The sequence below is a fragment of the Stegodyphus dumicola genome, chromosome 1 (assembly GCF_044657685.1).
Source record: "Stegodyphus dumicola isolate Sdum_Otavi_A_Nest chromosome 1, ASM4465768v1".
Lineage (NCBI taxonomy): Eukaryota > Metazoa > Arthropoda > Arachnida > Araneae > Eresidae > Stegodyphus > Stegodyphus dumicola.
In genome coordinates this window covers 226629763-226645540 of record NC_140768.1, presented here as the reverse complement: position 1 = coordinate 226645540, position 15778 = coordinate 226629763, and the positions used below count along the sequence as shown (strand labels likewise).

Sequence of the window (15778 nt, the reverse complement as noted above, 5' to 3'; positions counted from 1 at the left end):
CAATAATACTTTTGATGTATTCTGTTCTTTCTTCGGTCCAATAAGTTTCAAACTCTTCTATGTGAAGGCACTACCTCTGTCAGAAATTATTCTGGCAGGATTTCCAAATACAGTCTCTTGTTGCTTCAGTTTCACAATGACTCCATGCATAGATGGAGATCTCACAGCATAAAACCAGGTAAACTTCGTGAAAGCATCGACCACCCTGAAAAAATGTGTTGGTATCACTTATTTGTTGATGAAAGTGGTCCAATGAAATTGACATGGCACATGTTTAATGGAACCTTTTCCTTCTGTATAGGATTTAGAAAATCTCCTTCTTTTCCTTGTTTCTTGTTGTGTGGTATGCACTCTGCGCATCTCAATCTAGAAATATAAAATGCTTGCTCTTTGGCATTCAGAGATTTCTGTATAGTGAAAGGTTCTCTTTTATGTACCTTCTATATAATTTCATTCTGTAATGCTTGTGGTACTACTACCAGATTTCTTCCATTTTCCAATTTATACAAAATATCATTTCTTAGAAAGTATTCATTTTTCTCCTTTCTCGACTAAATTTTTAATCAATTTCTCATGCTCATCTTCATTTTGTTGTCGAGTTTAATGAATCTTCTCGGTTACATCAGTTGTATACAAGGTTAAAGTTGAAGCATTCCTACTCAAAATGTCTGCATGTTTCATTTGGTTTCCAGAATGATGTACATTGCTCAAAAAAAAAAATGGGACAGTGCTATATCTCCCGTTCTACTGGGCCAATTGACAAAATTCAAATTGTGTTCTTCATGTCTCGAAAGCGCGACTTAGGATATATATTAGATTTATATATGGCACTATTCTAACATAGGTATTTTGACACAAAATCGGACTTTTTCTGAAATAACATACAAATTTTTTTACATATTTCGATTCCACGACTCAAATTATGCCTAAATATGAAATTTTGTAAAATTTGGAGCGAAATTTACGGAGAAATTCACAAATTTATGTTGGCACTTTTTGTTCAGTTTGCGCCAAGAATAGTTCACTTGGCGAACGTCTTAATATATGGCAACCTTGTTTCCTTTCCCGTGAGAGGAAAAAAAGTTACCATCATTCTTTTTTCCAAATAATATTCTTTATATATTTTGTATTATAACTGTTATTATTTTAAGTAATTTTTTCTTTTTCGAATTTCATTTTAGTTCTTTAAGTTACATGTTTTTCTTCGAATAACTGTTTTAAAAATTTCTATTTACTTATTCAAACTGCATCAATAAAGGTGCAGCGTTTATTTATTTTTTTTTCAAATAGTTTTCTTTATATATATTTATTTGTCATAGTTATTATTTTAGGAAATTTAAAAATTTTTTTACTTTTTTTTAATTGTTTGTGTTGCATTGTCTCTTCAGATAATTGTTTTAAAATTTTCTATTTATTCCTTCGAACTGAGCATTTTAAATATATTTATTAATATAAATTTTCCAGAATTTGATTTTATTTATTTGAATTGCTTTTCTTTCCGAAGAATATTTTGTAACCGAGACTATGATGCATTTGAAAACTGCATATATTAAAAGAGAAATTACAGTAAAGCACAGTTAACACACCTTTCAATGTTCCGTTCAGAAAAGAAATATATAAATAAGAGAGATGTATAACGGACATTTTAACATAGGATGACTTGCATACACTGCTTTAAACAGTTTAATCATCGTGCCCATTGCTTTACACAGTTTTATCCTACATTTGGTTTCTTAAAATGTTATTTACATTTTAGTCAAATATTTTATTTTTGAAATCGCAAGAATCAAACATCATAAGATTAAAAAGTTTTAAATTTTTAAAAAAAGTAGAAATATTAAATTTTACGCAAAAATTTATGTTTTCTTTTCTTTTTCTTCAGGCATTCTACTTTATTCTTGCACTTTTTCTTTAGGCATTCTGCAAGTATGTTAAAAAGTATCCAACTTTTCAAAATATCTTGGTATTTCTGACAATCATTTTAAATAAAGTTATTGCCTTCCATTTCATAAAGGCCCACAAACGGCCGAGCGGTAGAGAATCGTTGAACACTGGTAGTTCACTCCGGGGTTCGAATCCCGGTAAACAGGCTAGTTACATGGACATTTACGTGGATTTTCTCATGTGTACCGTGTATGCTAGCTGGTTTCTCTTAGAAAGTTCATCATGAAGTATTTGGTCAGAGCCTTTATCAGTCTTTAGAGGCTAAACATTTTGAAAGTATGAGATGAAAGGAAAGTCTGGTTTCATCAAGAGGTTTTGGTTTATTTAATTATGCCTAAGGGAAGGGATGCCTTCGTGGAGGACTTTCTAAGGGAAACTGGCTCACATACACGTTACATATGGGGAAAACCACGAAAACGCCCATGCAGACAGCCCGTTCACGGGATTCGAACCTCGGACCGAACTACCAGTGTTCAGCGATTTACTGCTCAGCCGCTGTTTCATCAGCAGGAAAATAAAACGTCTTTAGGTGACATCCACATACATCACTGGATAAACTCCTGAATCTTCAAATAATTCGACTGAGAAAATCATGGGATTTTCCATTTATGATACGATATGATGTTCTATAACGTAATTTAAATTTATACAACCATATAGTCTACAACCAGTCGCTCTTCACTTTAATCTGTAATGATATCGTTTTTGTCTTTTTTGTTAACACAAGCTCAATTGATGGTATTTGGTGGTGGTGGTGGTGGTGTACACGTCCAAGTGTTTTCTGTTTGAACACCTAAATTCTTTGAAGTATCCTGAAGGTATATTCAAAAGCGTCCAACTTTTTGGAACATTTTGGTATGTCTGACAGCCAACTTTCCATGCAAATTTTTGCTTACTTTTCTCCCTAATTTTCTTCTTTCCTTCTACAGTTATTTTCAGTGCTCACACAAAAAAATTAAGATTTTTCGATTGCTAGACTTCCATAAATTTTGCATTCTTGTCAATTTTTTTAAAATATCAATTGCATCAACTGCATTTCAGCTGAAGACAGCTTTTCATTTTCTAGAGATTTTAATTATAAACAAAGTATAGAGCAAAGTCCAAAGCATAAATATTTTAATTAAAATATTTTTGCTAAATAACAAAGAAATAAAACAGAGTGACCCGATTCTTATATCGGATAAAACAATCTAAATCATATTAAAGATCATGTTTTTTTATACAATCTATGAAGTGAGAGAAAAATTAGCTTCTTAAAACATTCTTTCTAAGAGGATTAATATAAAATATTATATTTAAATATATATAATTTTAAAGCTGGGACTTGAACCAAACTGTCAGACTTTTAAAGTTTAATTTACATGGTGGTTATAATTAAAGTTCCAATTTGAAATGGTCATAAAAGGAAAACTACCGGACCAAATGTTATCAAACATGGGAATCGTGTAAAGGAGGTTATGGGAATTTATTTTCCGCGGGAAAAAAAAAAAAGAGTTCAAAAACTCACCACCAGTGGAAAAATGGCGCTGTATACAATATTGGTAAATGAAAAAGGACACGAAAACATCTGTTTAAAATGTGTTTAATAGTTTCCGAAACGTGTTACAAAGCATGTTCAATGTAACGTCCAACATTTCACGAGAGCAAGTTAAATCCTGTTACTGCATTCTTAACAGCAGTTCTTAGCATATCAGGAGGAATGTTACGGACATTTTTCATTTCTGCCAAATTGTTTAGAATATCACCATAAACAGTGCTTTTGAGATAACCCCATAGCCAAAAGTCACAGAGATTGAGGTCTGGTGGGAAGAGGGGAATTGTCGGCCTATAAGACGTTCATTCGTGAAATGTTTCCTAAGTAACTGTGCGACACACGTGAGGTTGGACCCAGCCCTGCATAAAAATCGTAGTATCTAAAATGCCATGTTACTGCTGTTCCAAGCAATTCATGTATCACGAAATATTTTAACATTGACTCTAAGTGAGCTGCAATCACAGTGGTCCAGCTGTCGCCTGCTCTTCAGAGAAAAATGGTTCAGTTATGAAACTAGCTGTCATTCTATACTAAACGGTGTGGAATGACTGCTATGCAATCGAATGCAGTAGGAGAATGCAATGGAACTAGGTAGATAACATGAGGGATTTCTTTGGCCCAAATCGATTAAAAGCGTTTTGAATCAGTATCTTCATGTTTTAGTGCCGAATTCAGGCTTCAAAAATTACAAATTAGCGATCTGTAAGAAAACGATTTCCAGATTATACGCACTTGTGCGAGTGATTTGCGATCTCACATTTTCTAATCGCTAATTCGTGGTTTTCACGGACGAATTTCTCACTTACACGGATGGCGCACTCGACTTTTATCGAATTCAACGCTTTTAAATGGTAATTTGCCTACTTCAAAGTTTCTTAAGGGTATGCAACATGTTTAACCCGTGTAACAAAAGCTTAAGTTAAATTCCGACCCATATTTCGTTTAACAATATTGCATACAGCGCTATTTTCCCCCTGGTGGTGAGGTGTCCAATTTTCATTTTTTTTTTTTTTTGCGGAAAATAAATTCCCATGATCTCCTTTACACAATTACCAAGTTTGATAACATTTGATCCAGTAGTTTTCCTTTTATGACCGTTTCAGTGTGGAACTTTAATTATAACCACTCTGTATATTATTAAATTTTAATTTGAAGCTATGCATTATATACCAAGCGTAAATTTTTCGCTTTTATGGAAAAACAAAGAATCGAAGCAAATATACTTAGGATAATGGACCAAAATTGAAAAAATTTCCCCTCCCTCCGAAAATAAAATATTGAAACTTCGACCTTGAATTTATTGGGTTATCGAAATATTTAATTTGACTTATCTTCTAAGTCCTAGTTCCGACAACAATTCCGTCAAAACTTCCGAATTACTTAAGCTAAAGTAAAAGATTTAGTATATATTCACTGTATGTTAATAAAGTAATCAGAGTGGAATAAAAATAGATTATAAAATTTATGCTGATGCAACTTTTTGTCTGACTGCACAACATGTAATGGAAGAGAAGGCTTGTAGAGATCTGTTTTTGACATGCATCTAAAAGTAGATGTCATACTCCTTTTGTCTCTTCAATGTCAAAAAACTTTCCTTTGAGAGGCAACTTTAGATTTTGGGAAAGAAAAAAATCACAAGAAGACAATTTTGAAGAACATGCAGTTTGAGTACACATACTTATTTTCGGAACACAAGCGGTTCTCCAACTGGTTATTGAATAATGAAAAGATGCATTGTCATGCAATACAAAACATTTGGAATAGGTTTTCTGACTGAAAACGTAAGATTAAAAGTCAACTGCTTAATTCACAGTCATTTACAAGTCAATTACTGAGGTAATTTCAGAATCGTTTTGATCCTGTGCTTGTAAGACAAACCTAATATCACTGGATTTAAACACTTCTTTAATCTTCCGAGAACGTTCCTTCTTTAGCTCATATTCCAAGAATATTAAGTGAATACAATTATTCCAAAAGCAATTGAATATTCATTTGCACTACGGCTTGGTAGTTTACTAACAAGTTAACAAAACTTAAATTCTGCCTTTTGTGTCTAATAATACAACAATATTTTAAATATTTACAAATAAAATATTAAATTGGAGATTTAATTGGAGCCTCACCAGTTGTCTAGCATTTGAAGATTGTTAAATACTAATTGTTTGTTGTGAAGTCTAACCCAGGCTTTGCATGGTTGGTTTTCGTAGTTTTCTAGGTTATCTTTACAAAGGTTCTCTATGAAAGCATCTTAATCAAATAGCTCCCATGTTCTTTCTATGTTCAAATAACCAACTAACCTAGTTTAAGCGCGATTTCTAAGTGAAGTTACTAGCAAAACCCGAATACTCATTAAAAATCATGTAGCTTACCAATCGGGAGTAACATGAAAGATGTGGCGCCAATAATTGAATTGCTGCTACGGTATGCTGTTTTTAAACTTGGTCGTTCCTTAATTAAATAGCCCACCAGCGGCCGAGCGGTAAAGACGCTGAACACTGGTAGTTTGGTCCGAGGTTTGAATCCCGCGAACAGGTTGGCTGCATGGACGTTTTCGTGGTAATGTGTATACGAGCCAGTTTCCCTTAGAAAGTCCTCCACAAAGGAATCCCTCCCTGTAGGTAGATAACCCTCGTGTGCTTTGCGATAATTAAATAATCCTATCCAATCCAATCCTTAATTAAATATTATTGATTTGTAACTTCTACAAGTGTAAATAAATAATATCGTGTGCAATCTTGATTAATATAAAATTAGAAATGTTTGCAATTTATAAGAAGGATTTATTATATTACTAATGATTAGGATTCAGTTCTTGACAATTACATTCTAAATTAGAATTTTAAGAATATAATGAAAATACGCTACGCACAAAAATACATTTTAAGATAAAAAAATGAGTTGATTTTTTATATTTTAAAACTTCTTGAATTCATTTAATGAACATCGTATCCTCGTTGTTAATTGAATCCAGAATGTTGGGTGTCGTTTATATAATTATTCTTACTTGTCCGCAGAATCTGCTGACTTATCCAGCCATTAAGTAGCTGCAGATCATTTCTATACAACCACCGAACTTTCATTAATTCAGTCTCTAGAGGGTTGTATGTTTATATCATAATTTGACTTTTATAAAAATGATTATTCTAAATCTTATGTTTCTATAAAAATATACTGTGCTTTAAAATATATATATCAGCCGCTCTTTCAGTCACTTCAAAAGCAATAATTTGTTTAGAAATAAATTATGCAGTTACTGTCATAAAATTCAAATAAACATCAAACGAAAATTCTCTGTTTTAGACAATTCGATTTAAATGAAGTAAAGCAGCAGGTGATAAAACGCCGAAGGTAAAAATTTACTCATACAAAAATTTACTGTTATTTTTTTTAAAGATATAGAGAAATTTAAAAAAAATAGTTAAAAATTTGAATAATATCATCTATAATTTAAAAAAATAGCTTTAAATATAGTATTAATAAATATTTATTACGCATCATTGAGGGAAAAAATGTCATATAATTAATTCTCCGTAAAATTTTACCTGAAATTTATTTTAAAATAGAAATTTTAAAAATAAAACACAAAAAATGGATAAATTTTATTTGAAATGAACCTAAATTTCGAAATGTGAGAGAAAAAATCAAAAAAGATTAATAAAAAAAGAGATATTAATAAATATTTGCCAAATTCAATTAACATTGAGGAGCTAAAATTTTGAGAGCTAATATTTTAAAACCTACTCATACGATTTTTACAAAACTTGGTATTCTGGCATAATTTGAGTCGTAGAATCGAAATATGTAAAAAAATTGGTATGTTATTTCAGAAAAAGTCCGACTTTGTGTCAAAATATTTATGTTAGAATAGTGCTACATATAAATCTAATATACATCCTAAGTCGCGCTTTCGAGACATGAAAAACGCAGGTTGAATTTTGTCAATCGGCCCAGTAGAACGGGAGATATAGCACTGTCCCCCCCTTTTTTTTTTGAGCAGTTTACAATTTCATAATCGAATTCTTTGATAAACATTGCCCATCTGGCAATTTTAGGAGTTAAATCATTTTTGTCCATTTTTTTCTGAAAAGTGCTACAGTCAGTTACAGTTTTGAATTTGGAACCTAACAGTTAATTTCTAAATTTTTTAAGAGCTTCTATATCCACAGGGGCTTCTAATTCATAACTATTGTGTTTTTTTTGCTGTGGTGTAATCTTTATACTCATGTACTGAATTGGGTGATAATTGCCATCATCAGACAATTGGAGTAATGCAGCACCAAAGCCTTCACTGCTAGTATCTGTATGCAGTTCTAATGGAGATCTTTGTCTAAATATGTGTAGAACAGGTGCCTGAGAGAGAATTTCTTTTAATTTACAAAATGCTTTTTGCTGTTCAAAATCGAACTTAAAACCAGTACCTTTTTTAAGTAAGTCACTAAGGAGGTTGGCTACCTTACCATAATGTGGATTAAAGTTACGAAAATATCTCATTAGTCCTAAAATGCTTTGTAGTCCTTTACAATTTTTTTTTTTTTTTTTTTTTTGTGTGAAAAATTTTGAATAACAACAGTTTGGGAAAATGATGGTCAAATAGTTTCAATGACATATCCCAAAAATTAAATTTTTTTCTTTAAGAACTAGCATTTTAGAAATTTATTTGCAATCTGTACTCCGAAGCGGTTTTGAAAATTTTTTTCAATTTCTCTAAATTATTTGACCTTGTTCTTATCTTCATCATTAGCTGGTACAATTATATCATCTATATAAATGATTAAAACACCTTCATATAGTTATTCCCTAAACACTGAATAAATGTACCTTTGAAAAACATTTAAACTGATACACAGATCCAAAGGATCTTTAAGAATAAATAAATACCGTTAAATGTTACAAATGCAGTGTACTTTGTGCATTTTTCATCAGTGTCTATGTAGAAAAAGCCATTTTTTAAATCTAGTGTTATGAAGACCTTTGCCTGTTCCAAGCGATCAAGAAATTCTGGAATTAAATGCAGTGGGAATTTGTCTTTAATGATTTTCTTTTAAATTTCTGATAATCCATGCACAATTGATATGAGTTGTCTTTTCTTTACACAAAACTGTAGGTGCTGAATAATTTGAATTACTAAGCTTTATTATACCATCATTCAGTTACTCTTTTACTCTCATCAACAATTTTTTGCTCCGCGAGCAACATGTATCTTCAATTTTGACAAACCAGAATTTCCTCACATAAATTTATTTGCATCCTTTAATGTTACTTTGCAACTAAATTTCTTTCATTTTTGAAAAATACTCCTCTAAAGATTCATTAGGCATTAGTTTACATTTAGGCAACATTTCGTGCAATCCAGCTGAATTAAAAGCTTGGCCAAATTAAGATTTTAAAAGCTTTTTTAGCTTACACAATCATTAATTTTAAATTCATTTTGAACAAGTAGTGTTGCTTTACCTTTCAGTGGCCTTTTAGCAAAAACGTATTTGTGCAAATTACCCAGTTTTAAAGAATTTATAGCATCTTCAAACTCATCCATTTAGCAACATTTTCATATATGCATTATCAGAAAAAGGATTAATAATATTTTCAGTATCGGAAAAACTGATATGAGGTATAAAATACTCTTGAATTGGAAGCTGCACACTGTTATTTACTTGAGGCACATTAAAACCAGGATTATCTCTGATTATTATCAAGCATTACTTCAGAAATTCTGTTGAGATTAATAGTTTCAATTTCATTATCACTATTTTCTTAATGCAAAACATTATAACATGGTGCAGATAAATCACATAGTGAAGAAACAATTCATGTTACTATTTCTGTTTTCAAACCCTCTGAATTTATGCACAGTATATTACAAACTTTAACTCATTTAAAGTAAAATCATTTAGTGCAGTATCTAATTTCTTGTTAAATTCTTCAGAATCGAGTGTAAAGCCAGAAAATTGGGAATAATCTTTTCCTGTTATTTCTTTCACCTTCAGTATTAAAAGTAAGTTTATGCAAAATTCTGATTTTGTAAGTTTTACCATTCTTTAAAGCTGTTTCCGATTCTGGGATTTCAACAAGAAGGTTTTCTACTCTCCTCACAGATTGATCGTCTTGAAGGTGTAATTCTTATTTCACTGGAACTCAAAATCAAAACACTTACAGTTCAACAGTCACAGTTCACACACTGCTGTTGGCTTGAGCACTGTCAGTTTTAAGTTTGGAAAATTCCCTGATTCCCCCCACGTTGGGTGCCAAATTTCTTGTAGGATGAAAACATAGAGCACGATAGAAAGTTTACTACTACTTTATTAACTAAACTTTTGTGATGGAATTTGAAAAATGGCTAGATATAGGATTGGTATACATAGTTGCCAGGAAACCCCACAAGAATGTGATGGTCCATAAGATAATTCTATGCACAAGATTGTTCTCAAGATAATTCTATGCAGTCCTTGCACTCTATCATCTCTTGCACAAAGTTCAAATATTTACACATGATTGCTAAACACTATTGTCAATTTGTCTGGTAGACCACCATTCTTCTAGAAAACTTCTGGAAGGCTTGTCAGTGGAATCATTCATTTTGCGGCCTCTGAAGCACGTCTGCTTCTGCCCACTGTTTATCTTATCCATGCTGCCGGCAACCTGGAATGACGTTAGTCCTGGTTAGGTATACTTCTTACATTTCTAATAAATAATGAGGTAGGGCATTAAAGTGACATTGATTTGTATTTAATTGTTATAATGGAGAGATTTGATTGCATCAGTGGAGAATGTTTCAAGCAATAAAGAGATAAAATGTGATTTTAGAAGCTTGAAACAATTTATAAAATAGATTAGTGTGAAGACTTCAGGACAATCAAATTCAAGAGTAATCTCTAAGCTCTTAATGTACTAAGACCTGATAATAAAGTTTTTGTGCATTTTGATGTTAACATCAGTTTTTATTTTCTGAGCAAAGTAAAGTGCTTTCAGTTTTCATACGAGGAAAATAAATTTTGAGGAAGTATGTGAAGACGTTTTTGAAGGAATGTGAAATATTCTTGCTTGGGAGATTGAACCTAAAGCTATATTTTGTATATAGATCACACTATTATCCGTATACATTGATTAATAATAGCTATATAAATGTGGCTGGGAATCACAAGTTATTTGTTTATTTACTGGCTAAACACTTGTTAGAGCAGCTGTAACAGTCTTCTTTTTATAGTTTTCAGTTTTATAGCCTTATTACATATTTTCAGTTTTCAGTGTCTTCTTACATATCTAAATGAAGTGATTCTTCAACTTTCCAGTGTGAAAGTTTGGATAGCTAAAAATCAGTCAGTCGATAAATGAAATACAATTATGTTAATTCTGTGCATGTTATGCTTAATATTATCAAAAAGGATAAAGTCATGCATGACTTATGGAATACAACAAGAATGCTGATGTGGTTAATTTATATTTTAAAGATGAGAGTTCATAAGGCAGAAATAAGTATGTATGGGATGTCTTTTAAGCAATCCATAGCATTATAGTTTTTTTATTTTGTTCAGTGTATTCAGCCAAGCAAGATTAAGGACCTCTGCCATTTTTTTTTTTTTTTAATCTTCCATTATTTATTCTGCATTCCAAAGGAAATATGACTTTGACTATCTGATGTAAATATATTATTTAATGAGCAGTTTGTAAATACAGTTTAATAAAATTATTGACCTGTACTTACAAAATCTATATTGCTGAATATTAGCATGTATAGCTTGCATAGATTATATTAGCATTAAACCAGAATTATCCATGGAGTAGTTTTTACTTAGGATAACCCTTTTGTACTTTTCCATAATTCATTGTCTACCTAATGCCATCCTATTAGTACTGGGGTTTGTAAAAGCTGACTACATGCTAGTGGGCTTAAATTTGTATCTCAGATGAAACATGGCTGTTTCTGACTGTAGCGTTTTTATAGAATGGCAACAGTTAAAATCTATTGATCTAAAATTTCTCTCAAAAAATGCAAGACCTTCAGACTTCATTCCTCATTGAACACAATTAAGATGGAGCTAGACAGACAGTCCTCGTATGCTTTGTTCTATATAAGTAGTCTAATCTGATCTATTTACTGCATTACAGGATAATTCAGAGTGAATGGCACAAAAACATATGTGTGACTACAGCAACAAATGTATTTCACAACTGCAGATATAACATGAAAGGTTAATTCACCAGGTTGCTTTTGGCATTCACAAATGTTTGATGTGGCAGTCACTAATATCAACCACGTATCCTTAAAAGAACTTCATTTGGGAGGAATCAACATCTGTATCTAAGTTGGAATCTCTGTAGATAATGTATAGATCTCCATATCTTTTTATATGGAACTGTGACTTTTCAAGTGTACAGAGATATCCTGATGCTTATGTATGTGATATAGGTGAAAATTTTGTCCTTCTAGATGACAATGCTGATCCACATAGAACTTGTGGTGGTGGAATACCTACAATAGGAAGCAGTTTTGCATGAGAGGCCAGCTTGATTTTTTTCAATCTGATTTCTACTGAGTACATATGAAATATTCTAGGAGAGGAATTACTTCTGTCATTTCTTCAACCAAATTATGTCAACTCAATAGTTCTTGCTTCACTATACCAGCATTTCCTGGTTAATTGAATTGACTACATCAGCTATCTGCTGTTTTAACTGAAGTCATATGAAGGCAGATGTATAAACATTATCCTTTATCTTGAAAAGAAAAATCAGGGGACTTGTAAGATCAGAACATCAGTCATTCAAGTTAATTTGGCCAATCCAAGATTCTGGAAGATGTTGGTTGATGTAATTGCACACATGTGTGTATGTAATTGTATGCATGTGTATATGACAGTGGAATGTGGTCTTGCTATAAAATGAATTTGAATACCTCTTCTTTCAACCATTCAAACAGCATGCTGAGATAGGTAAACCCTGTAATGGTGATTTAATATGAAGGAAAAAAAAAATATCCCAAACACAGTGTTTTATGGTGCAGAAAACATTTGTCTTTGAATAATCACATTCATATTCCACAGTTTTTTTTTTTTTTTTTTTTTTTTTTTGTTTTTTTGTTTTTTTTTTCCCATGTTCCAACTCATAATAAACTTTTTCTTTTGCTAATGATACCATTTTGAATAATACTTCTAGTGAGCATTTTAGAAATTGTGAGCTTTTCAGTTTTGCCAAATAAAGTTTAGAAAATTAGCATTTCATACTATATCTATATATGTGAAATAAATTCATTACAGTCATGGGTATGTTTTCTTCCTATATCATTTATTCTGAATTATCTCTATTTTAATACACAAAATTTAAAAAATTAACATTTGCTACTATAAGGAATAATTGGTATATATTTTGGTTACAAGGGCATCACCATAATATATCAATAACACCAAATATGAATATTGGAATGAAATCTTACTAATGGCAATGACAAGTGATATGCACAGCTTCATAGAAAGAATGGCCATTTTATTGAATCCAAAATAAATAATAGGAACAAAGAAAAATGCAGTAATTTACAAATAAGAATGTGTGTAATTTTTCCAGTTGACAGAATTCTGTTCATGGGAGCACTTGATACCAGAAATAAGTTAACTAGATGACTATCAGAAAAGGAATATGTTAACTTTGGAGGCAATATCTGTGTTTGTAAATGTTTCTTTCCATGACATGATCTTTCATATCGGTATCATTTTAGTGCTCCAGTAATAATAAGATCCAAATATATTTTGTGGTTTTACAGCAGTGGTGATACCTGTGTCTTAGAAGTATTTAACCACTATTTTTCATTATTTAAGAATTGCCAAAGTATGCAATCCACTCACTACTTTTTAAATACTTCAACAAAAAAGCAACTGAAAATGCTGAAGGAAAAATTATGGGTTTCATTTCATTGTTCCTACTTATTTGTAACGATTTCATTACATTGCTACTTGTAAGATGAAAGAAACTGAATACCACTTGGGCTGTTTGGCACAGAGTTAAAACAATTTGACTAATTAACTGAAAAACATTTACTCAGTTTGGTTTGCAGCTTTCTGTATAATTTTAAATGTAATTTCTTTCATGATTATAATGAGGAAAAAAAGGGGCAGAAAATATTAAGTTAGGATTGACGAATAAGAACATTTTTTTATCATCAACTGGAATATTTTTTAGTCTTAAAAGAAGCAAAGCTCAACCACCAAGCATTCAACCATTTATTAATCTGTTCTGCATTTAGTTATAGTTTGTGAATGTAAAATACAACTTTTGTTCAAGTTTTTCACATTTATCAACATTTTCTATGCTTTTTGTTGTTTAATTTATAAATAAGTTAAAAAATTATCTAAATTTAAATGCATTTATATATATTTTTTTCACATTTTGAAAAGGGGAATGATCTTCTAACAATGATGAAAGTGGTGAGAATCACTGCTATATGCCAACCTAGACCTGTTGTATATGTATAATCACTTTTGTGATGTCAATCTCAGTGCTTTTGTAACAGTATTCATATGCTTATGAATGTCACAAACTGTAAGTTCATGATTTATCTATGATGATTAAAAAAGTTGGTACTTAGTGATTATCTGCATCTTCTGAAAAGTATTCATGAGGTAATGCACCATGTCACCAAAATAAGCAACCCATGATGTCGGCAAAATGTATTTATGGGGCAAGGTGTGTGGATAGCCACAGATTTCCTCCTTCAGATTTAATATTCAAGTGAAAATGGATCACTGTGTGCATGATGAAAACAACATGGGCCACCTTAAATTTATGCAATTTTCTGTTGGTTTTTTTGAGCAAAAACAGATCGCTGTATAAATAGGGAAAAGAACAGCTTCCCTCCAAAAAAACTTTTATATGAGGATTTCTTGAAACAGGTACTGTTTTATTAAGGATGTTTCTTGCCGTTTTAGTTTTATTGATTCTTTGGTCTTTTATGGAATTTTTATTGTGCTGCTGTTTTTAAAATGGTAGTTGCCCTTCGCATATTAAATTGGTGAAAAATTAGTCACCAACGTATTGCTGACTTCTCAGAAGGGGTTCTGAATAATCAGAAATTACCAAAAAATCCTAATTGCAAGCAATTTAAAATGTTTTTGCTTTACGTTTTATGATACAAAGTATCATAAAAAGAAATTTATTGAGCAGATGATATCAAATCTAAGTGTCTAATTTGTGATATGAATATGCAAATAATTAATGCCTAATAAATATGAATTCTGTACATGTTTATAATGTATAATGAAATATTTATCTTTGACACCTTTTTAGCCTTTTGGTTATGGCTTAGTGACTGTAGTCGTTCCACCCCTCAGAAGAGGTGATAACAGTCTATTGTTATGGAATATGAAAAATTTCTCAACTCCTGTTCATACTTTCTTTGGACATTCAGATGTAGTAGTAGAATTTGGCTGGAGAAAACCTACAGAAGGTTAGTTGACAACTGACACCATTGTAAAATTCCATTATTAATATTACGGTTATAAGTTTTTATTTGTTTATTTATTTTTCTGACTTCCATATGTTTATCTACATAATAAATAAATATTAAGAATTTAAGCGAAAAAAACTACAGTCTTGATAAAATATGTGTTATGAAGTCTATGTAATACGATTTGTTAATTAATGCAACTGTATTCTTAAATGTATAAAAAAGAAGCATATGAAATATTTAATTTGTTTTAAAAGAAACAAAAATGAAAAGTGATAATGTATAATGTAATGAAATACTTCCTGATTTTAAAATAGTAATTTTTTTTGCCATTTGTCTGATCTTAATTATCAGTGATTAAAATAAAGCAATAATATTTATCAAAATCTCTTAAAACACTCTTGTCAGAATGTTTTAAATATATATAAATTTTGCATAAATATATAAAGAGGTCTTACTTTATAAGGCATACTTTATAGTCTTACTAACTTTCTAGACATAATTTTTTATCTAATATTATTTGTTATCTTTTCATTATTTGTATTAATGATAATCATTTTACCTTCTTTCAGATTCAAGAGAATATCAATTAGTTACTTTTGCAAAAGATCATTTCTTGAGGACATGGGTAGTGGATGCATATTTGCAGAAGGTTTTCAATTATTTTTCTCATTTAATATTTTATTAACCCTTTCGCGAGGAAAGGTTTGAATGGGCACATACCGCTGGGCCTGGCTATTTTTTTGCGAGCATCTCTCAAGGCCTAAGCCTAAATCCATGAAATTATGGAATGCATTGTTTAATAATGATCTGTAGAGTATATAGGCAGTATATGCTTTACGTATTTTTTATTTACATATTTTGCATAT

At 31.1% G+C, this 15778-nt stretch overlaps 1 protein-coding gene across 5 annotated transcripts in view; it reads left to right on the top strand.

Moving 5' to 3' along the window:
• Positions 1 to 15778, top strand: part of Wdr59 (WD repeat domain 59) — a 112955-nt gene that overhangs the window by 27045 nt on the left and 70132 nt on the right. For all 5 annotated transcript variants that reach the window (XR_015043764.1, XM_085826162.1, XM_085826153.1 and 2 more), the window contains 2 exons: positions 14750 to 14909; positions 15482 to 15561. Coding sequence is in view for 4 of the 5 variants with exons in the window: in XM_085826162.1 (XP_085682288.1) it covers positions 14750 to 14909; positions 15482 to 15561 (240 nt within the window). In the remaining variant the exon portion in view is untranslated. The remainder of the gene's footprint in view (positions 1 to 14749; positions 14910 to 15481; positions 15562 to 15778) is intronic.